General features: G+C 36.7%; 1 protein-coding gene across 1 annotated transcript; it reads right to left on the bottom strand.

Moving 5' to 3' along the window:
* Positions 1 to 3,210: 3,210 nt before the first annotated feature.
* On the bottom strand, positions 3,211 to 21,446 carry LOC136069125 (ankyrin repeat-containing protein ITN1-like). The gene is made up of 2 exons (XM_065777320.1): positions 20,871 to 21,446; positions 3,211 to 4,177 (listed from the first exon to the last, which is right to left on the bottom strand). Exons 1-2 carry the CDS (start codon positions 21,222 to 21,224, stop codon positions 3,350 to 3,352), a joined length of 1,182 nt encoding a protein of 393 aa, XP_065633392.1. The 5' UTR covers positions 21,225 to 21,446; the 3' UTR covers positions 3,211 to 3,349.
* Between the last annotated feature and the right edge of the window lie 3,519 nt (positions 21,447 to 24,965).

Here is a 24,965-nt window from a genome sequence, read left to right as displayed (position 1 = left end):
GTGAATTTGAACTTAAATTGAACCTAGTTTCACTGCATTAGAACATGCATCATGACATTTAAATTGTTCATACATTATATAGCATTTTGTTCTATATCTGTTTTGTGCTAACTTGCAGTCTGCCCTTGGTTTTTCCTTTTTGTTCTTTTTGGTCCTGCTATGTGTCCTTGTCCTTTCTTTAGCACCATGCCTAGGAAAACTAGAGCTCATAAGACTCCTTCCTCTTCTTTTGTGTCACCCTCTAGGGTTGAGTTGTTTAAGGATGCCAAAAGCAGAGACGTCTTTGATAAGTTAAACAGTAGGAGAAAGATTCGGGCTGAGCGTTCTGTGCTCCTAGTTGGTTGTCCTTGTTGGAGATAAATCATCCACCTCCGACCGCCCTCATTAAAGAGTTCTATTTGAACCTCTTTTACCACGTTTATGATTCCAACACCCTTGTTAGGAGTTGGATACGAGATGTTGAGTACACCATTACCCCTAGGGTAGTGGCTGAGGCTCTTGGGGTCCCCGTTGTTAGGCAGCCTGACTATCCTTATAAGGATACTCCACCCTTAGATGACATCATGTCATACATCACTGGATCATCTATCCAGTGGGGTTTTGATCCTCAGATCACGTTCGCTGAGCTTCCTAAGTCTACCTATCTTTTTCTTAGGATAGCATGTCATTCTTTGTGGCCTACCTCTTATCCCCACACAATCCTTATTGAGAGATGTGTGTTTCTGTATGCCGTTGTGTCTGGTGCTTCTATTTCTTTTCCTCATCTGTTTCTTCATTCTTTGAACAAGATTCATAGGAGTAGCGTTGTTGGTCATGCTCTTGTCTATCCTATTTTCATCCATAGGATTTTGTTGTTTTTAGGGTTAGCTGGTTTCCCCGTGTCTGAGCCCGTTCATATTACTGGTCCCATAGGTGCCACCTTCCTTAAGCAGAGGGCTGCTCATATGAGAGCTCCTCGTGTTGAGTCTGCTGGAGCTGTTCCCCCTCCTTCTTCTTTCTCAGGTACTGCTCAGCTGAGGCGTCTGGTGCTGCTGGTGCTGCTGATGCTGATGTTCCTCCACCGACTACTTCGAATGATTCAGACATTCGATGTATGTTGGATCATGTCTTGACCATTCAGGCGGCTCATGGATAGATTTTGGTGGACGTGCTCGATGAGGTTCATGCCTTGCGTGCAGAGTTGGCGCATTCTAGACGATCTCCTACGCCACCTCCTTTTGATGATGGATTGTGATTGCCTTTTGGCATTCCGTCACAAAAAGGGGGAGTAGATTCTGGATTTGCTTGTAGAGTTTTTGCTGATAGGGGAAGTTTTGTGATTCTTTAGAGCCTGTGGTGATTAGATTGTATCTAGGAGCTGTACCTTGTATTTACATTCTTTTGGCTCTAGATGTATTTTTGTTGGGCTATTCATGTTAGGGGGAGATACATTTATTGTGTTTCTTGTTTCACTGCTTATTGACTTATATTTTCTGAGGTATTCATTTGATATATTTCTTTATTTTGTTTTTTTTTTTTTTTTGTGAAATCAAGAATTTATTTTGTTTACTTGTATTTTCCACACATGCGTTTATGCGTTTGTTGAGTATTTCAGGAAATACAGGTTGATTCAATTGAGCTGCTGTTTGTACTTGCAACTAATGGATAGTAGTTAGGATTGGATTTGTTATTTAAAGGGCTATTTTATTTGTAAACTTTGAACTTTAATTTGTGTTTTGTCACAGATTGCCAAAGGGGAAGTTTGTTAGGTTCTAAAGATTTAGGAATTTATGTATTTAGAACTCTAATTTGTATTGTTGGCAAACCATGATCAAAACAGGTTATTTAGTCTTGTTTAGACGTGCTCAAAGTTGTAATATTTATGTAAAGTTGGAATAAACTGATGCAGGATTTAATAGTGCTTCTCGGCCTGGTTCGATCGATCGAAGCTTAGGCTCGATCAATCGAAAATCGGGTAAGATGTGTTTTTACTGCATAATTCTAACTCAGCCTTAACTCCTAAAATGTTTAGGGTTTTATGTTTTTGCCCTAGGTATACAAGACAAGCCCTAGCCACGTTTTAGAGGTTGCTTATATTGCTGTTTTGTGTAAATCTCTTATGAGATCTAGAGGAGCTTTCCTTTACACAAAACTTAAGGTTTTCAAGGAGGAGATGTTATCTACACCTTGATGATCAACTCAGTTGCCGCCATTAAAGCTTAAAGAAAACCAAGCGTGTGTGCTTGTATTTGCTGGAGAATCCAAGAAAGAAGGAGTCCGTGGTCTCGGAGCTTGCACGTGGTCGTGTCAGTAAGTTCTATTGGTGGGTAGCAATAAGAAGTTGAGTGTGGGGGCTTGTAAGTCTTATTGTATGAACTTCGATTCTTTCAAGATAGTGGATTCAAGTTTACCTTGAGGATAGCTAGGTCAAATCTTCCCCAGGTTTTTACTGTGTGATTTCCTAGGTCATCATATCATTGTGTTATTTACTTTTCTGTTACTTTATATTCTTGATATGATTATTTGATTGTGATAACCTAGTTTGACATAATTTGATTAAGGTAATTACTTGGCTAATTAACTAGGTTAATCTGGTTGGGTTAAGGGGTCTAAAAACCGTTCAACCCAAATATAAGAAAGGGGAAAAAAATAACTGGTGGCTGTTTTAGCGATCTGATGATGGCAAGTAAATGGCCTGATTGACGAAGTTAATGGCACTTAGATTTCTCTCCTTCAATATCAATTCCTCTGTGTGCCTGCGGTTTCAGTGTCTTGAGTCTGGCGAGGGAATGGATGGCAGCAAAAAAACTGACAGTAATCGTGTTTTGATTTCTTATGCCCAATTAATGTACTCTTTACTGTTCTGCCTCTTTCTCTTCTCTGCTTCTCTCTCTGTATCCCAGGCCTCATTGCATCCCTCTATTTCTATCTCTGTGTGTATCGTATCTTTCTCTCTCTCTGCTTCTTTCCCCATTTCCTCGTCGCCTCTCTCTCTCTCTCTCTCTCTCTCCCCTTTAATTTCAACTAGTTATTTTTTTGTTATTTATAATGAGAGGTTTTTAAACGGTTGTAGTGTTGCCAAACATTGTAATTTATCGCCTTTTTAACTTAAATATCGCAGCATTTTAAGGAGTCTTTTTTCCTAATGTGTTAGCACCTCTTTAAAGGCTTCTGCTATTATATATAGTATTAGATACTTTTCTCAATTTGAGTCAGGGGCAAACATCTTTGAACTTATAGTTTATTTTTCTTCATGGTTGCCGTAGAGACCAAACAATATTACAGTAGACATAAGTTCAAGAGTTAATATACACATCAACACTAGTGTTTGTCACTCTTGTGCCCACGAAGAATTCCTATAAATATTATATTAAGACTGCTTTTCCGTAAGTATAACAATTTGGCTTTCTTCAACAGAACATTGTACGGCCTGTGATGTATTCTGCGAACAAAAGTCCCCTCCCTCTGGGTTGTCTCGATTGAAGTTATTATTTGTCCCACCTTGAAGGTGAATGGAGGAACTACGGATTTCAAGTTTTTGATCGCTGTAGTACATGCTGGTGTTCTTAGACATGGCAGGAAACCAATAACGGCAAGGAAATGCCTCTATAATTTTCTTCAGCAAGTACTTGTAAGTCTTTGATAGAGAAAGATAGAGCGGGAGATATGCCAGTGCAAAGATGCCGACTGGAAGGAAAGAAAGGGAATAGAGGATAATTTTTGTCAACCTTTCTTTAGTACGTATCATGAGGAAGATTGTTGTAGAAAATGATATCGTCATCATTACAACGGAGAAAAACAGAAATGTGACGCCTAGCATGAGCTTGTTAAGAAGGGAATGCTTGAAGTCTTCCAATCGAAATGGTGCTGTGAGGATTGAAAGAAACATTACCACTGAAGTCAAAGCGCATGCAAGTGAGAGTACATCAGTTGCTGTGAAAACCACAAAGAAAGGATCATTGAGAAGGACTGGAACACCAGTATTCTGATTAGGACCTCCTGGTATTGTGTAGGCTGCCGCAAAGGCAACTGTAGCCATTAGAACTGCCACAATAGAGCATCCTTCTGCTGTGCGAATTAGCCAATCTCTCGCCGCATTCCGAAGATTAGATTTGGTATTAGCAAATAAGCCTTCAGCGGTCTCTTTCATATTGTTTTGATGATAAATGAAAGAGGCTTTTGTAACTGACTTCACACGCTGCACACGGAAACATAAACTTAATATAACAGGTTGACAACAACAAGTAGTTGATGAACTAGGAATAATACCCACTTTAAAAAGGGTATCTTAATTATATATCAAAGGATGATTCAATTTAATCCCACATACAAGTAGCACAATTAATTAACGGCCCTGTCTCATACATGCAGGTAGCTGTGGAATAAAAAAATTTTGTTGGGTGGCATAATCAATCTCAATCAGATAGATTTATCCATTATACATTGTTAGGTTCTAAAGATTTAGGAATTTATGTATTTAGAACTCTAATTTGTATTGTTGGCAAACCATGATCAAAACAGGTTGTTTAGTCTTGTTATAGGCTTGCTCAAAGTTGTCCATTTATGTAAAGTTGGAATCGAGTGGCTGCAAAAAGTATTAGTGACTTTCGGCCTCGCTCGATTGACCGAAGCTTAGACTCGATCGATCGAAAATCGGGCATAATGTTTTTTCTACAGAATTTCCAACTCAGCCCAAGCCCATTAAGGATTAGGATTTTAGATCTAATTCTCCTAGTATATAAAGAAAACCCTAGCCACGTTTTGGAGTGCAGTCCTTGTTGCTCATATTGCTATTTTGTGTAAATCTCTTGTGAGATCTAGAGGAGCTTTCCTTTACACAAAGCTTAGGGTTTTCAAGGAGGAGATGTTATCTACACCTTGATGATCAACTTAGTTACTGTCATTGAAGTTTAAAGAAAAATAAGGGTGGGTGCTTGTACTCAGTGGCGACTCCAGGAATTTAATCCAGGGTGTTCCTATTCCACTTTGAAAAAATTTCAAGTCATTTCGGGTGTTTTGGGACATTTCGATAAATATCGGCCGAAATTCAAGATTTGGCCAGCATGAAGTTTGTGCTTAAAAAAGAAAAAAAAAGTTTGTTAGGTTCTAAGGTCTTAGGATTTTATGTATTTAGAACTCTAATTTGTAATGTTGGCAAACCATGATCAAAACATTGTATGGTGTCTTATTTAGACTTGCTCAAAGTTGGTTTAATATTGTAAAGTTGGAATCGAGTGGCTGCAGAAGTACTTGGGACTCTCGGCCTGGCTCGATCGATCGAAGAATAGACTCGATCGATCGAAAATCGCACAGGTTGAATTTTCTGCAGAATTTCCAACTCAGCCCTACTTCATTAAACGTTTAGGGTTTTATGTTTTTACCCTAGGTATATAAATAAAACCCTAGCCACGTTTTTGAAGGTTGTCCATATTGTATTGTTGCTCATACATTGCTGTTTTGTGTGAATCTCGTGTGAGATCTTTGAGGAGCTTTCCTTTACACAAAACTTAGGGTTTTCATGGTGGAGATGATTTCAACATCTTGAAGATCATTACTGTTGCAACCATTGGAACTTAAAAGAAAAGCAAGCGGGGAGCTTGTAGCTGATTGAGGAATTCAAGAAAGAAGTAGTCCGTGGATTCGGAGCCTGCGCGTGGTCGTGTCAGGAAGTTCTACTGGTGGGTAGCATTAGGAAGTCGAGCGGGGAGCTTGTAGTCCTTTTGTACGAACTTCAATTCTTTCATAGTGAATTCAGGTTAGCCTTGAGGATCGGTGGGTCAAATCCTCCCCAGGTTTTTACCGTGTGGTTTCCTGGGTGATCATATCTTGTGTTATTTATTTTCCGCTGCATTATATCTTGATATGATTGTTTGGATTGTTTTAACCTAGAATTGCTTAATTTGACTAAGTAACAACTTGGCTAATTAATCTAGGCTACGCAATCTGTGTGTTTAAGGGGTCTAAAACCGTTCAAGTGGTATCAGAGCTGGTAGCTCTTTTTGTTTGAGATTTTTAATCTCTGAGCTGATCCTTGACCCCTGTTGTCATGGAGCATGGACACTCTCTGTTTGTTCCTCCTCATTTTGATGGGAACAACTATGCCTATTGGAAAGTAAGGATGAAAGCATTCCTGAAATCCATTGATGAAAGGGTTTGGAATTCCGTTGAATACGGATGGGAGAAGCCCGCTACTCCTGTGAGTGAGTGGCAAACTTCTGAAAAAGAAGCAGCAAGCTTCAATAGCAAAGCTATGAATGCTATCTTTAATGCTGTTTCTATGGAGGAATTTAAGAGAATCTCTAATGTTGAGGTTGCTCATACTGCTTGGAAAATCCTCCAAACTGTGCATGAAGGCACAAAGGCAGTTAAGATAAACAAACTGCAGCAATTAACTTCTAGGTTTGAAAACATTAGGATGTCTGATGATGAATCCTTTGATGAATTTTATGCCAAACTGAATGATATTGTTAATTCTGCTTTTAATTTGGGTGAAATCTATGATCAACCTAAGATTGTTAGGAAGATTCTTAGATCTTTAACTGAAGACTTTAGACCCAAAGTGACTGCCATAACTGAAAGCAAGGATGTGGACTCCATCCCTGTTGATGAGCTTGTAGGATCTCTTCAATCCTATGAGTCTGACCTACCTAAAGTGAACAAATCCAAATCAATGGCTCTTAAGTCAGTTGATGATGTTGATGGTGGTGGATTTGATGATGAGCTCTCTGCTACAGAGATTGCCTATCTTGCCAAAAACTTTAAGAACTTTCTTAGGAATACAAATAGAAAGGCAAGAGGTACTTACACTGCTGAACCTAGAAATTTTAGGAAGAATGATCCCACTAAGGTTAACAATTTTGAAAAACCTAGAGAAAATTCTGGTCAATCTTCTAATAACTCTTTGGGTCCTCAGTGTTTTGGCTGTCAAGGGTATGGTCATGTGAAATCTGAATGTCCTACATTCTTAAGGACTAAGGGTAAAGCTATGGCTGTAACCCTTAGTGATAATGAGGTTTCTGATGATGAGTCCGGTGGTGACGAGGATGGAAACTTCATTGCTTTCACGGCTACTGCTATAGTCAATGAAGGCATATCTGCTGAAGAGAACCCTTCTGATGGGGAACTCTCTGAAGATGCAGATCTTCAAGAGGCCTATAACAAACTTTGCAAAATTGCTGCAAAGGATGCTATGAAAGTTGATCTTGGCCTAAAGAAAATTGATTCTCTTGAGCTTGAAAAGAGAAATTTGCTTGTTAAACTGTTTGATGCAAATGAACTTTTGAATAATGTTAAATCTGAGAATATGCTTTTGCTTGATAAAGTTAGAACTTTGGAACATGATTTATCTGTTGCTAGATCTGCTAGTTCTAAACTTGATCACATGCTGAATGTTCAAAAGTATCCTTCTGATAAAACTGGGTTAGGATATGTTGAAAGCATCTTTGATACTGGACCACATTCCACTACTTTTGTTCCTTCTTCTTCTTCTGGACCTTCTGTGAGTGAGGTTGTGAGTGATACTGTCAAACCACCTGTGAGTGAGGTAGTTAAACCTGTAGAAGTTTCACCACCTAAGAAGACTAGGGTAGACTTAAGAGAATCTAAACCTAAGGAGCCTACCAAATCTAAGGACAAGATGCATGGTAAACCTGCGTGGGTTTGTCATTATTGTGGTAAGTCTGGACATATTCGTCCTAACTGTTACAAGCTTCAAGCTGATAAGAGAGCAAATAAACCAAAAGTGCCTGTGCCTCAAGCACAAGATCCTATGGCATTAATTGGTGAATTGGTAAAGGTGTTAAACCTTTATTCCAATCATGGAGTTGGGAATCACTCAAATGTGAATAAGAACTCCAATGCTCATGGTGCATCTAAAAAGTTTTGGATGCAAAAGACTCGAAATACTTGAGTCTTTCTGACATGGTCCTTGTGCTTCATTGCTCTATTCTTTTGTGACCATTGTTTTTTTTTTTTTTTTGTGTTTTCTTTGTTCTAGGACTTGCATTGCATTACATTCATGCATTTCATTCTAGGATTTATTTGTTTTCCTTTAAATAAAAAAAAAAAAAAAAAAAAAAAAGGAAAAGGAGGAAGCAAAATTTATGTTGAACATAATGTTCTTGATTTTTGAAAAACAAGGTTGGTCAATTTATTTACACATAACATGTCTTATGTACCTTGTTTAGCTTGGATGAGCTTACTTTATTGCACTTTACTAGTTTGAGCTTTGTAGTGCATGTTGTGTGGGAAAGATGTTTATGGTGTTTATCACTTTGTCTTAATCTTGAAGTCACATGTTATTTGACTGTCGGACTTGATCCTTTTGAGAAAGGCATAAATAACCATCTCACCACTGTTCACTAGCCAATCATGAACACCTTAGTGCATATCATAAGATTCTGTGCTCGAGAAAGTGTAGCACATGCACAAAAAGAACATAAGGTGTAGCCTCAAAATAAATTAAAACTGGTGTGTACTATTAGGCTTGATGCCAATTCACTTAATTCAAACCGGTGTGTACTATTAGGCTGAATGCCATCTCATGCAAATAAGAGGCAAAAATACAAGAAACTTACATGATTGCAAGCTTTTGTTCTAGGAGATGTGGGAGTTATAGGATGTAACTCTTTAGGTGATAGTCTCTTTTGAATTCTATGTGATGAATTTTGTAGACTTTGTGATTGATTGCTATTCACATATCACCTCACATGTATCTCAAGTTTTTGCTAGTATCACACACGACACAAGTTACTCTTTGTTAAACACTGTACATGCTAGTGTGTGTTTTTGGTCTGACCAACCAAGTTTGAAAATATCTTGAGATTTATGCACAACATATTTGTTGCTTGAGAAAATATAATGGGAGGTTGATTGCAATTTGTTTAAGAATATTGGGTTCAAAATTTTGGGTTTTTGAAAAAGCATTCCATCTCATACTCATGCATTTTGTTTCTTCAATTTAATGCTTTGAGGAGTTATTTTCAAAATTCGGCTTGTGTCTTTCAAAAACTGTGATTTTTCCAAAATTTAGTGAGCCTCTGCCCATTTCGATCGATCCAACCTATTTTTCGATCAATCGAAAAAGTGCTCTCATTTGTCTTAAAATGACTGTGCTTTTCGATCGATCGAATGTATTTTTCGATCGATCGAATATCGTGGAAAAGCTTTTTAAAAGTTCAGTTCTGACTTTTTCAAAGGTGCTATTCAAATTTTTTTCAAACTTTTCTCTCTCTCCGCGTTGGCTAGGCTCCACACCTCAGGATTTTTGTCGTTTTCCTCCGTTGTTTTTGCAAAATCTCTCTTTCCTCAAGCCGGTAAGACTCTTTTGCCCTTCCTTTTGATGTTATTTTCATTATTTCATGCATAAATCCATGCATTTAAGGGTAATTTTCGGACTTTATTCTTTTTGGATTTTCTGTTGATTCAAACCTTATTTTATGAAATTGATCATTGGGTTTTTGTGGGGACACATTATATTAATGATCCTTGGTGGTTAATTTGATCAATTTTGTGTTTTGTGAAAAATTGAAAATTCTAGGGTTTGTTCTTGATCCGAATTGGGGCTTTTGTTAAATTGGGTAGAATTTGATGAAATTGGCTTGTTGTGTTGGTGTAATTAAGCATTATAATCTATGTGCTGTGTTTTGTAATGCTCAATTCATCAATTTGTTGCAAAATTTTCAAGTGGTTTTTCAAATTTTTGGGATTTTTGATAGAAATTCCTTGTTCAAGCCAATTTTGTCCAATTACTCTCAATTAAACTTAATTTGTCACTGCATTTAGATCATGCATCACAACATTTTATTGTTCATGCATCATATAGATTTTTGTTCTATATTATTTATTGTGCTAATTTGCAGTCTGCCCTTGGTTTTGTTTTCTCTTGTTTCTTTGTGTTTTTCTCTTTGTGTCTCTGTCCTTTCCTTAGCACTATGCCTAGGAAAACTAGAGCCCGTAGGAGTGTTCCCTCACCTTCTCCTTCACCCCCTCCATCCTTTGATAGTGAGAGGTTTCCGAGTGAGGAAAACCAAGAGACTTTTGAGAAACTGACCGTTAAGAGAAAGATTTGGGCTGAGCGTTCTGTGCTGTTAGATGAGCTTGATCCTGCCATTAGGGCAAATTTTGAGCGTCGGGGTTGGTTACCCTTGGTGGATGTTTCTGATCCTCCTCCACCTTCTGCCTTGATTAGAGAGTTCTATTCGAACATCTCTATCCGCGTCTATGATTCCAACACTCTAGTTAAGAGTTGGATACGAGGCGTAGAGTACACCATTACTCCTCGGGTAGTGGCTGATGCTCTAGGGGTACCTTTGGTCCAGCATCCTGTCTATCCTTATGATGAGTCTCCCGAGATTAGCGATGTTTTGTCATACGTCACTGGTACTACTGTCCAGTGGGGTTCTGATCCTCGGATCACTTCTGCTGAGCTCTCTGGGTTGCACTATCTGTTCTTTCGGATAGCTTGTCATTCGATCTGGCCTATTTCCCATGTTCACACCATTCCTCTTGAGAGGTGTGTTTTTCTGTACGCTCTTGTTACTGATGCTCCTATTAGTTTTCCCCATCTTTTTCTTCGTTCTTTGAACGAAGTTTATAGGAGTTCATCTACTGCTCATGCTCTTGTTCATCCTATTTTCATTCATAGGATTCTTCTCTTTCTTGGTCTTGATGACTTTCCTTCCTCTGAGCCCGTCCATGTGATAGGACCTTTAGGTGCGTCTTTTCTTAGACAGAGGGCCGCTCATCTTCGAGCTGGTTCTAAACACCCTAGATCTGAGCCCTCTAGTAGTGCACCTCCTCCTTCTTCTTCTGCAGGTATTGCTGGTGAGGATATTCCTATTCCTGTTGGTGATGATGCTGCTGCTGCTGATGTTCCTCCACCTCCTTCGGCCGACTTTGATGTTCGTCGTACTTTGGAGACTGTCATGACTGTTCAGCAGGCTCATGGTCAGATTTTGGTGGACTTGCTGGATGAGATGCGTGCTCTCCGAGCTGATCTTGCGCGTCTTCATTCACCCTCACCACCTCCTTTTGATGGCGACTTGTGATTGCCCTTTGGCATTCCGTCACAAAAAGGGGGAGTGGAGTTTTGACCTGTAGTAGAGTTTTTGTTGTTAGGGGGAGTTTTTTCTGTTTTAGAGGAGCTTGTGGAGTTTTAGATTGTATCTATGTGCTTCACTTTGTATATCATTTTTGGGGATATTCATGTTAGGGGGAGTAACATTGATTGATATACATGATATTTTTTATTGATTCTTGTTGCTTTATGATTCACTGCGTATTGATTTATATTTATGACTTGTTCATTTTTATATGTCTTTATTTTGTGTTGTGTGGATCTTACAAGAATGTTATACCTGTTGTTTTACTCTTTACTGTCACACATGCGTTTATGCGTTTGTTGAGTATTTCAGGATTATACAGGTTGATTCAACTAAGCTGCTGTCTACACTTGCAACTATGGATAGTAGTTAGGCTGAATTGAATTTTATGAGCATTATCTTTGTAAAGGGCTTTTTATTTGTAAAACTTTGAGCTGTTAATTAGGGTTTTGTCACGGATTGCCAAAGGGGGAGTTTGTTAGGTTCTAAGGTCTTAGGATTTTATGTATTTAGAACTCTAATTTGTAATGTTGGCAAACCATGATCAAAACATTGTATTTAGTCTTATTTAGACTTGCTCAAAGTTGGTTTAATATTGTAAAGTTGGAATCGAGTGGCTGCAGAAGTACTTGGGACTCTCGGCCTGGCTCGATCGATCGAAGAATAGACTCGATCGATCGAAAATCGCACAGGTTGAATTTTCTGCAGAATTTCCAACTCAGCCCTACTTCATTAAACGTTTAGGGTTTTATGTTTTTACCCTAGGTATATAAATAAAACCCTAGCCACGTTTTTGAAGGTTGTCCATATTGTATTGTTGCTCATACATTGCTGTTTTGTGTGAATCTCGTGTGAGATCTTTGAGGAGCTTTCCTTTACACAAAACTTAGGGTTTTCATGGTGGAGATGATTTCAACATCTTGAAGATCATTACTGTTGCAACCATTGGAACTTAAAAGAAAAGCAAGCGGGGAGCTTGTAGCTGATTGAGGAATTCAAGAAAGAAGTAGTCCGTGGATTCGGAGCCTGCGCGTGGTCGTGTCAGGAAGTTCTACTGGTGGGTAGCATTAGGAAGTCGAGCGGGGAGCTTGTAGTCCTTTTGTACGAACTTCAATTCTTTCATAGTGAATTCAGGTTAGCCTTGAGGATCGGTGGGTCAAATCCTCCCCAGGTTTTTACCGTGTGGTTTCCTGGGTGATCATATCTTGTGTTATTTATTTTCCGCTGCATTATATCTTGATATGATTGTTTGGATTGTTTTAACCTAGAATTGCTTAATTTGACTAAGTAACAACTTGGCTAATTAATCTAGGCTACGCAATCTGTGTGTTTAAGGGGTCTAAAACCGTTCAAGTGGTATCAGAGCTGGTAGCTCTTTTTGTTTGAGATTTTTAATCTCTGAGCTGATCCTTGACCCCTGTTGTCATGGAGCATGGACACTCTCTGTTTGTTCCTCCTCATTTTGATGGGAACAACTATGCCTATTGGAAAGTAAGGATGAAAGCATTCCTGAAATCCATTGATGAAAGGGTTTGGAATTCCGTTGAATACGGATGGGAGAAGCCCGCTACTCCTGTGAGTGAGTGGCAAACTTCTGAAAAAGAAGCAGCAAGCTTCAATAGCAAAGCTATGAATGCTATCTTTAATGCTGTTTCTATGGAGGAATTTAAGAGAATCTCTAATGTTGAGGTTGCTCATACTGCTTGGAAAATCCTCCAAACTGTGCATGAAGGCACAAAGGCAGTTAAGATAAACAAACTGCAGCAATTAACTTCTAGGTTTGAAAACATTAGGATGTCTGATGATGAATCCTTTGATGAATTTTATGCCAAACTGAATGATATTGTTAATTCTGCTTTTAATTTGGGTGAAATCTATGATCAACCTAAGATTGTTAGGAAGATTCTTAGATCTTTAACTGAAGACTTTAGACCCAAAGTGACTGCCATAACTGAAAGCAAGGATGTGGACTCCATCCCTGTTGATGAGCTTGTAGGATCTCTTCAATCCTATGAGTCTGACCTACCTAAAGTGAACAAATCCAAATCAATGGCTCTTAAGTCAGTTGATGATGTTGATGGTGGTGGATTTGATGATGAGCTCTCTGCTACAGAGATTGCCTATCTTGCCAAAAACTTTAAGAACTTTCTTAGGAATACAAATAGAAAGGCAAGAGGTACTTACACTGCTGAACCTAGAAATTTTAGGAAGAATGATCCCACTAAGGTTAACAATTTTGAAAAACCTAGAGAAAATTCTGGTCAATCTTCTAATAACTCTTTGGGTCCTCAGTGTTTTGGCTGTCAAGGGTATGGTCATGTGAAATCTGAATGTCCTACATTCTTAAGGACTAAGGGTAAAGCTATGGCTGTAACCCTTAGTGATAATGAGGTTTCTGATGATGAGTCCGGTGGTGACGAGGATGGAAACTTCATTGCTTTCACGGCTACTGCTATAGTCAATGAAGGCATATCTGCTGAAGAGAACCCTTCTGATGGGGAACTCTCTGAAGATGCAGATCTTCAAGAGGCCTATAACAAACTTTGCAAAATTGCTGCAAAGGATGCTATGAAAGTTGATCTTGGCCTAAAGAAAATTGATTCTCTTGAGCTTGAAAAGAGAAATTTGCTTGTTAAACTGTTTGATGCAAATGAACTTTTGAATAATGTTAAATCTGAGAATATGCTTTTGCTTGATAAAGTTAGAACTTTGGAACATGATTTATCTGTTGCTAGATCTGCTAGTTCTAAACTTGATCACATGCTGAATGTTCAAAAGTATCCTTCTGATAAAACTGGGTTAGGATATGTTGAAAGCATCTTTGATACTGGACCACATTCCACTACTTTTGTTCCTTCTTCTTCTTCTGGACCTTCTGTGAGTGAGGTTGTGAGTGATACTGTCAAACCACCTGTGAGTGAGGTAGTTAAACCTGTAGAAGTTTCACCACCTAAGAAGACTAGGGTAGACTTAAGAGAATCTAAACCTAAGGAGCCTACCAAATCTAAGGACAAGATGCATGGTAAACCTGCGTGGGTTTGTCATTATTGTGGTAAGTCTGGACATATTCGTCCTAACTGTTACAAGCTTCAAGCTGATAAGAGAGCAAATAAACCAAAAGTGCCTGTGCCTCAAGCACAAGATCCTATGGCATTAATTGGTGAATTGGTAAAGGTGTTAAACCTTTATTCCAATCATGGAGTTGGGAATCACTCAAATGTGAATAAGAACTCCAATGCTCATGGTGCATCTAAAAAGTTTTGGATGCAAAAGACTCGAAATACTTGAGTCTTTCTGACATGGTCCTTGTGCTTCATTGCTCTATTCTTTTGTGACCATTGTTTTTTTTTTTTTTTGTGTTTTCTTTGTTCTAGGACTTGCATTGCATTACATTCATGCATTTCATTCTAGGATTTATTTGTTTTCCTTTAAATAAAAAAAAAAAAAAAAAAAAAAAAGGAAAAGGAGGAAGCAAAATTTATGTTGAACATAATGTTCTTGATTTTTGAAAAACAAGGTTGGTCAATTTATTTACACATAACATGTCTTATGTACCTTGTTTAGCTTGGATGAGCTTACTTTATTGCACTTTACTAGTTTGAGCTTTGTAGTGCATGTTGTGTGGGAAAGATGTTTATGGTGTTTATCACTTTGTCTTAATCTTGAAGTCACATGTTATTTGACTGTCGGACTTGATCCTTTTGAGAAAGGCATAAATAACCATCTCACCACTGTTCACTAGCCAATCATGAACACCTTAGTGCATATCATAAGATTCTGTGCTCGAGAAAGTGTAGCACATGCACAAAAAGAACATAAGGTGTAGCCTCAAAATAAATTAAAACTGGTGTGTACTATTAGGCTTGATGCCAATTCACTTAATTCAAACCGGTGTGTACTATTAGGCTGAATGCCATCTCATGCAAATAAGAGGCAAAAATACAAGAAACTTACATGATTGCAAGCTTTTGTTCTAGGAGATGTGGGAGTTATAGGATGTAACTCTTTAGGTGATAGTCTCTTTTGAATTCTATGTGATGAATTTTGTAGACTTTGTGATTGATTGCTATTCACATATCACCTCACATGTATCTCAAGTTTTTGCTAGTATCACACACGACACAAGTTACTCTTTGTTAAACACTGTACATGCTAGTGTGTGTTTTTGGTCTGACCAACCAAGTTTGAAAATATCTTGAGATTTATGCACAACATATTTGTTGCTTGAGAAAATATAATGGGAGGTTGATTGCAATTTGTTTAAGAATATTGGGTTCAAAATTTTGGGTTTTTGAAAAAGCATTCCATCTCATACTCATGCATTTTGTTTCTTCAATTTAATGCTTTGAGGAGTTATTTTCAAAATTCGGCTTGTGTCTTTCAAAAACTGTGATTTTTCCAAAATTTAGTGAGCCTCTGCCCATTTCGATCGATCCAACCTATTTTTCGATCAATCGAAAAAGTGCTCTCATTTGTCTTAAAATGACTGTGCTTTTCGATCGATCGAATGTAATTTTCGATCGATCGAATATCGTGGAAAAGCTTTTTAAAAGTTCAGTTCTGACTTTTTCAAAGGTTCTATTCAAATTTTTTTCAAATTTTTCTCTCTCTCCGCGTTGGCAAGGCTCCACACCTCAGGATTTTTGTCGTTTTCCTCCGTTGTTTTTGCAAAATCTCTCTTTCCTCAAGCCGGTAAGACTCTTTTGCCCTTCCTTTTGATGTTATTTTCATTATTTCATGCATAAATCCATGCATTTAAGGGTAATTTTCGGACTTGATTCTTTTTGGATTTTCTGTTGATTCAAACCTTATTTTATGAAATTGATCATTGGGTTTTTGTGGGGACACATTATATTAATGATCCTTGGTGGTTAATTTGATCAATTTTGTGTTTTGTGAAAAATTGAAAATTCTAGGGTTTGTTCTTGATCCGAATTGGGGCTTTTGTTAAATTGGATAGAATTTGATGAAATTGGCTTGTTGTGTTGGTGTAATTAAGCATTATAATCTATGTGCTGTGTTTTGTAATGCTTAATTCATCAATTTGTTGCAAAATTTTCAAGTGATTTTTCAAATTTTGGGATTTTTGATAGAAATTCCTTGTTCAAGCCAATTTTGTCCAATTACTCTCAATTAAACTTAATTTGTCACTGCATTTAGATCATGCATCACAACATGTTATTGTTCATGCATCATATAGATTTTTGTTCTATATTATTTATTGTGCTAATTTGCAGTCTGCCCTTGGTTTTGTTTTCTCTTGTTTCTTTGTGTTTTTCTCTTTGTGTCTCTGTCCTTTCCTTAGCACTATGCCTAGGAAAACTAGAGCCCGTAGGAGTGTTCCCTCACCTTCTCCTTCACCCCCTCCATCCTTTGATAGTGAGAGGTTTCCGAGTGAGGAAAACCAAGAGACTTTTGAGAAACTGACCGTTAAGAGAAAGATTTGGGCTGAGCGTTCTGTGCTGTTAGATGAGCTTGATCCTGCCATTAGGGCAAATTTTGAGCGTCGGGGTTGGTTACCCTTGGTGGATGTTTCTGATCCTCCTCCACCTTCTGCCTTGATTAGAGAGTTCTATTCGAACATCTCTATCCGCGTCTATGATTCCAACACTCTAGTTAAGAGTTGGATACGAGGCGTAGAGTACACCATTACTCCTCGGGTAGTGGCTGATGCTCTAGGGGTACCTTTGGTCCAGCATCCTGTCTATCCTTATGATGAGTCTCCCGAGATTAGCGATGTTTTGTCATACGTCACTGGTACTACTGTCCAGTGGGGTTCTGATCCTCGGATCACTTCTGCTGAGCTCTCTGGGTTGCACTATCTGTTCTTTCGGATAGCTTGTCATTCGATCTGGCCTATTTCCCATGTTCACACCATTCCTCTTGAGAGGTGTGTTTTTCTATACGCTCTTGTTACTGATGCTCCTATTAGTTTTCCCCATCTTTTTCTTCGTTCTTTGAACGAAGTTTATAGGAGTTCATCTACTGCTCATGCTCTAGTTCATCCTATTTTCATTCATAGGATTCTTCTCTTTCTTGGTCTTGATGACTTTCCTTCCTCTGAGCCCGTCCATGTGATAGGACCTTTAGGTGCGTCTTTTCTTAGACAGAGGGCCGCTCATCTTCGAGCTGGTTCTAAACACCCTAGATCTGAGCCCTCTAGTAGTGCACCTCCTCCTTCTTCTTCTGCAGGTATGGCTGGTGAGGATATTCCTATTCCTGTTGGTGATGATGATGCTGCTGCTGATGTTCCTCCACCTCCTTCGGCCGACTTTGATGTTCGTCGTACTTTGGAGACTGTCATGACTGTTCAGCAGGCTCATGGTCAGATTTTGGTGGACTTGCTGGATGAGATGCGTGCTCTCCGAGCTGATCTTGCGCGTCTTCATTCACCCTCACCACCTCCTTTTGATGGCGACTTGTGATTGCTCTTTGGCATTCCGTCACAAAAAGGGGGAGTGGAGTTTTGACTTGTAGTAGAGTTTTTGTTGTTAGGGGGAGTTTTTTTTTGTTTTAGAGGAGGTTGTGGAGTTTTAGATTGTATCTATGTGCTTCACTTTGTATATCATTTTTTTTGGGATATTCATGTTAGGGGGAGTAACATTGATTGATATACATGATATTTTTTATTGATTCTTGTTGCTTTATGATTCACTGCGTATTGATTTATATTTATGACTTGTTCATTTTTATATGTCTTTATTTTGTGTTGTGTGGATCTTACAAGAATGTTATACCTGTTGTTTTACTCTTTACTGTCACACATGCGTTTATGCGTTTGTTGAGTATTTCAGGATTATACAGGTTGATTCAACTAAGCTGCTGTCTACACTTGCAACTATGGATAGTAGTTAGGCTGAATTGAATTTTATGAGCATTATCTTTGTAAAGGGCTTTTTATTTGTAAAACTTTGAGCTGTTAATTAGGGTTTTGTCACGGATTGCCAAAGGGGGAGTTTGTTAGGTTCTAAGGTCTTAGGATTTTATGTATTTAGAACTCTAATTTGTAATGTTGGCAAACCATGATCAAAACATTGTATTTAGTCTTATTTAGACTTGCTCAAAGTTGGTTTAATATTGTAAAGTTGGAATCGAGTGGCTGCAGAAGTACTTGGGACTCTCGGCCTGGCTCGATCGATCGAAGAATAGACTCGATCGATCGAAAATCGCACAGGTTGAATTTTCTGCAGAATTTCCAACTCAGCCCTACTTCATTAAACGTTTAGGGTTTTATGTTTTTACCCTAGGTATATAAATAAAACCCTAGCCACGTTTTTGGAGGTAGCCCATATTGTATTGTTGCTCATACATTGCTGTTTTGTGTGAATCTCGTGTGAGATCTTTGAGGAGCTTTCCTTTACACAAAACTTAGGGTTTTCATGGTGGAGATTATTTCAACATCTTGAAGATCATTATTGTTGCAACCATTGGAGATTAAAATAAAAGCAAGCGGGGAGCTTGTAGCTGATTGAAGAATTCAAGAAAGAAGTAGTCCGTGGATTCGGAGCCTGCGCGTGGTCGTGTCAGGAAGTTCTACTGGTGGGTAGCATTAGGAAGTCGAGCGGGGAGCTTGTAGTCCTTTTGTACGAACTTCAATTCTTTCATAGTGAATTCAGGTTAGCCTTGAGGATCGGTGGGTCAAATCCTCCCCAGGTTTTACCGTGTGGTTTCCTGGGTGATCATATCTTGTGTTATTTATTTTCCGCTGCATTATATCTTGATATGATTGTTTGGATTGTTTTAACCTAGAATTGCTTAATTTGACTAAGTAACAACTTGGCTAATTAATCTAGGCTACGCAATCTGTGTGTTTTAAGGGGTCTAAATTTCTAACAAAGTTATTAAAACTAAAACAAATTTGCATTATGTATACCGAAAAACCTCAAAAGGAAAATAAATGAAAAGAAATGAAATGAACAAAGGTATCTAAAAAGTTACCATGGCTTTTGAGTTGAGTTGTGGTGTGCCTTTGTGTTAGAATCCCTTTCCCTCTCCCTTGTGTGTGCGTGTGTTTGTTTGCTAAACTTGATATTAAATGTCATGCATGTTCTTTAAGTACATCACTCTTATGCCCTTTGTTGGATTTTTATCCTTAATGCAACTATCTTGAGTTGTTACATTGGTTGAGTGTTGGACATGCAAATGATACTTTGCAATTGAGCTTATTGGCTTGCATGTTCAGATGTTCATTTCTTATGTATGAGCATTGTGATCACTTTGTATAAGTGATTATTCATGTTTGGTCAAGCCATGGTCTATGTCTTATTTCCATTTTTGCTTGATTGCATTGTGTTTGCTTCATTCACATTACAAGGTTACTGCATACAATGATCATACTGTGTTGTTGTGTTTCAGGAGGTACTTGTTCTTATGGTTCAAGAGTTTCACAGATTCTAGAGTTAGGTGTGAGTGAGTTTTGATCAACTATTCTCAACTCACGCGTTAAGTCTAGAGTTTGTTGTAGAGTTTTGTCACGGAATAGCCAAAGGGGGAGATTGTAAGGTTGAATTTAATCAAGCTTTATTCCGTACAAAATTTGCTTGTAATTTAACAATTAGTAACCTTGTATTTAAGTGGGAATCATGTAAGGGTAGTGAGTGAGAGAGTGTGAAGAAATGCTCAAGATTGTGCAAGGTTGCAGAGATTCGTGGCTGGGACTCGCGGGTGACTCGCGATTGGCAAGCCGGCAAATGCAGCACACGAGTAAAGCGTGCGAGAAGATGAACAGTTGCGCCAACTGGAACACTACAGGACAAAAAGTCCAGCCTGCCCATTCTGTTATCTCGCGGCTTGAACTCGCAACTCAGTCAAGTCGCAAGACCAAGCCGCCAGACCACCCTGTTTGGAAAAAACTGACTCTTCGCATTCCATTCTCACCCATGTATAAATACCCCTTACACCCATGAAATGTAAAGAACTTCTAGAGAGAATTTTTATGAGAGAAATCTTAGGGAAAAATAAGATTGATTCATCCACAATTTTCACATAGAGACTCTTCAAATTCCTCTACTCTCACCTTCTCCATTGTTACATCCTTGAGAGGCTCTTACCCAAATCCTTTTCTCACCATATCCATATCTGTGAGAAGGCTTTTTGGTGTTTTAGGAAGCAGTTAGGAAGGGACCAATAACTATTGGTTGATGCTATGGGCTATAGCGGAATCCGGTAAGCTAAAGAAGAAATATGTTCGGCGTAACTTCGTCGGAGTAAGAAGCTTGGAGGGCTTAGGTACACTCAGTAAATTAGGTTTAGAGGGTCTTCTACTGTTTATGTATCCCAACTACATTCTTTAGTGGATTATTTACCGCTTGGAAGGCAGCAGAGAGGTTTTACGCAGAGGGCTTCGGTTTCCTCTTTGATAAAACATCATTGTGTTGTCCTTGTATTTGCATCTCTCTTCCCTTAATTTTTGCCATTTAATTTCTGCTGTGGATGTGATTTTATTTGGTTCAGATTGTTTATCAATTTTATCATTAGCTTATATTCATATTCCGCACATTTATTGTTTGATAATAAGCTTGAATTTGTAATTTGCAATTGGGGGTCTAAATGTTTATAGTGTTTTCAACGCTATTTGAACATTCAGTAATGTTATCTCGTCCAACAATTATTGTTACACTAATAAATTCCATCACTCCATAAGACGTGTAAAAAGAACACAAATTGATAATTTTGGGGTGGGAAAACACATGAACTATTTCAAGGGACAAAATTGAAACGAAAAACAAAAAACAAAAATCAAAGCATGAATTACAGAGCAGATGAGAGCGGAGTTACAGAGAAGTGTACCTCAAACCAGAGCAGCTCCTCTTGCAATTGAAGTGCAGGGCCCACCATCTTTTCAGGTACATAATCATGCCTTGGCATTCCAACCATATGCAAAATGGAGTTCCCATTGATGTCAATCCTTCGTACCAACCACCTCATTGGTACTTTCATTTTAGACACATGCTCAAAAACCTCCAACTGGCGGTACTTGATAGCTACATGCAGTATGGTCTGCCTTTCATCATCTAAGTGCTCCACTGCCTGAGGGTACATTCTAAGTATTTCTTTAACAATCTTTACACAGCCTGACATAGTTGCTAGAAACAGCGGTGTAACCTCTCCTTGTTTCAGTTGTTGCCGAGATCTACCTCCCATCTCATAAGAGTGACAACCATATTCTTGCGGCTTTGACTTACTCAGGTCCACATTTGAACTAGTAAACTTCGACGAGGTATCTTCTTTTACTGAGAGTTTAGAGAGTCCCAACGAGGATTCTTGGCTTTCTGGATTATATAAACACAATTGTTGTTAGAACTAAAATGAAATAAAAAGAAAAAGAAATGTCAAGCTGATTTGGAAGAGATTTCTCCAAAACTGATTTGGAGGCAAACTTTTTTCATTCCAAAAATCATCTAAGATTAATTTAGTACTAAAATCATCTTTGACGTACAGCTTCAAAGAGCCTGTTATTATAGTATTCATGATTGAAAATATTCCTTCGATATTTATAGTGCAAATTAATAAATAAAAAAAAGTAAATACAAGCACTCTATTATCTTTTATTTTATCCATTGGCACAATTCAAAAGTAGTTAACAAATTACCTCCCGTCTCACAAGTAGATGGAACATTAGGGGAACAACCAAAATTGTGCGGCTTTGGCTTACCCACGTCCACATTAGAACTAGTAAACTTCCATGAGGTATCCTTTTCAACTAAGAGTTTGGTGAGATCCAACGCGGATTCGTGACTGTTCGGAGCTACTATCAATTATATAAAGACAATTAATTGCAAGAACTAAAATGATTAAAAAAAATCCCAAGCATTTATTTATTTATTTCAACCATTAAGTAATACAGTGATTATATTCAAGAGAACTCTCAAGCAACTGCATTTACTCAAAGCACTATTTATATTATAAATTTTATGCTCTATTTTAAAGTGTCGTAATAAAATATCAGTTGTTGTAGTAACCTAAACATATAAAAAATTATAAATTTAATCATTTAACAGTATATATTCATACATAAAATGTCCTTTTAACTATTTTCTCTATTCAAGAAAGAAATATATTAAAATTCAAAACTAAATTAATTCATAAAGAAAATATCTAATATATAACCAAAAAATTAAAAAATATATATATAAATAAAACTAAAACTACTAATAACTTTTTTTCTAATACATGTCATTTATGATATACCAAAAATGAAACTCGATATTCTTTTAGATTCTGAAAATCACCTATGATTAATTTTATGTTAAATTTCACAATAATTTCCCTTTTATGCACAAATCCAAAGATTCTACTAGAATCTTGTCTTTTATTTTGTTACAAAACCTAATTTTGGTAATATTCATTATTTAAAACATTTGTTCCATATTTACCATAGGAATTGGAAAAGTAAATACTATAAATATGTTCAGAAAACCAATAATTTAATTATTGCATTTAAGAATTTATTGCATTATAAAAAATTTATTTGAACAATAAAGATACTCAATTAAGAAGTCATCCTACTATTGGCCACAAAAAATTCCAAAAATCTTTTTTTTTAAGAAATAATTACAACATGCTGCTAACCCTGTAGCTCGAATCCTTTCTTTCCAAACCCCCAAGCACTTTATACTTAGAGATGTGTCAATTCAGTTACAAAGTCTTTGTCTAGTTTCTTTTACTATTTAAGTATATTGTAGCTTCAGGGAAATTTAGTTTTTCAAAATTATAAAAATACAAACTTTGTCTATTTCTTCTTATGGATTCAAGGAATCTTTGTGAATTCAAGGAATTCTCATGGATTTGAGATTATTTTTAAAAGCAAACGTGTTTTGTTTCTTTTCTTTTTTTTCCTAAAAATAAACGTGATCTATTTTTTGACGCTTACACATCCTGCATCAATTGGTATTAAAACCTTGATTTTTTTCCTAATTTGATGGCTGATTGGCGCGACAGCAACCACCCCATCATTGAATTTTTGGTACAACAACATTCAAATCCCAAGGTCCCAGACCTTTAATTTTGAGTCATAAATACGCAAACAAAAAATGTCATATGAAATATATATAGTTAAAATGTATATAAGTCATTTGTTATTTCTAAGAGGATAATTATTTTTACAAGGGATTTGTTTTTGCTTTGTTGGTTGAAATGATTTCTTTTAATTTGGAAAAGCGTCATCAACCACAAATATGGAAAAGACGGTAGATTAATTTTTTTAATTTTTGAAGGACTAATTTCAATTTTAAGGGAGACAAGTATAAACTATTTTTTTTGAGAAAGACAAGTATAAACTATTTGAACCAAAACATTCAAATAATATCTACTATTGTATTATACTCTTAAAAATATTTAATATTCCAATGATATGGATCCCTTTGGTCTCTATTTAGTTCTATTTTAAAAGTCATGGTTGTTAATTTCATATGTACAAGTACATGATGCCGTAGCACAAGGTAAAATGTGGACATGGCAATCCAAATATGTTAGGATTTGTAAGCAAGTTGGCTAAATGCTATTTAAAAGGTTAAAGAGTCAATTTCTACTAACTATATAAAAAGAGCCGATGGCTCTTTCAACGGTATATTTGGTTTAGTCAAATGGTGAGCAAAACTCACCATTTTGTATTTTGTCTTTTATCAAATATATATATATATATATATATTTTTTTTTTTCAATTATACCATTTCGGTTTGTACTCTTTTTTTTTTCTTTTAAATATTTATATGAGTTTTCATAATTATTGAAGTGTCAATTTTTAATAGTTCGAAATAAAATAATAAAATATAAGACTGTGACCAACAGCAACTAAAAATAAGTGTTTTGTGAAAATGTTATAATACTTGTTTTTATCACAATATTTTCACAATTGTTGAGATTTCAGTTTCTTAAAGATTAAATAAAAAAATGCTAAGTCTACAACATTTTCACATCAATTTCTTAACAAATCATAGGTGGTATAAACTACTATTGATAGATAAAAAAGTAATATTAGTCGTAAATCCTTTTAAAATCAATAACAATATGTCATCTAGAATTTCAGTTTTTTATGAAAATATTATAGAGCTAGCATTTATATAAAATAAATAATAAAATATTAGACTAAAAATTACCATGGCTGAAAATAAAGGTATTGTGAAAATATCGTGACATTTTGTTGTGTTTCTATACTTCTTTTATGGTTTAGTCAAATTTAATGAGCCAAAATTCACTGTTTCATACACAATTTTCTTTCGTTGGTTTTTTGTTTCTTCTTGTTGTTGTTGTTTTTTATTTTTATTTTTGTTTTATTTTTTTTAATGCATGATTTAAAGCAGTTTTCCCAAATAAACACCAATAACAATTTACCACTTAGGATTTTTTGTGAAAATGTTGTGAACAAAATATTGTTCAAAAATAAAATAATAAAATATCATACCAAGGCCCACCATAACTGAAATAAAGGTATTGAGAAAATATCGGGACATTTATTTTGTTCCTGACTTTTTATTTTTATTTTCTTTAACTAATTTGTTGAATCAAAATTTATAGTTTTATGAACAATTTTCTTGGGTTAACTTTTATTATTATTATTTTTTATTTTTTACTTTTAACACATTGTTTTAATATATATATATATATATATATATGGAAAAAAGTACTTTCCCCTTTGGGGTAATTTCATTCCACCCAAACTTTAGGGTGTGTTTGGTTGGATGGATTTTAGAGACGATGAAAAAAAAAAAAAAAAAAAAAAGGAAAGAAAATGGGAGAGAGAACATTTTTGGCGGTGTTTGGTTGGAGGGAGGGGAGGGAAAAAAATTGGTGGGACTCGGGTGTTTTCTCCCCAGGCCCACTAGAATGTTTTCTACCCAAATTGGAGAGAAAAATGGGTGATGATGAATTTTTTCTTGATTGACA

This window comes from Quercus suber, unplaced genomic scaffold, assembly GCF_002906115.3.
Source record: "Quercus suber isolate HL8 unplaced genomic scaffold, Cork oak 2.0 scaffold_153, whole genome shotgun sequence".
Lineage (NCBI taxonomy): Eukaryota > Viridiplantae > Streptophyta > Magnoliopsida > Fagales > Fagaceae > Quercus > Quercus suber.
Note: the sequence above shows the minus strand (reverse complement) of the source record. Positions and strands in the feature narration are given on the sequence as shown.

Coding starts and splice junctions, on each gene's coding strand:
- LOC136069125 (XM_065777320.1), bottom strand. CDS start 21,224: ATGGGAGGTAGATCTCGGCAACAACTGAAACAAGGAGAGGTTACACCG. Junction 4,178..20,870: donor AGGAGCTGCTCTGGTTTGAG/GTACACTTCTCT, acceptor TTCCGTGTGCAG/CGTGTGAAGTCAGTTACAAA.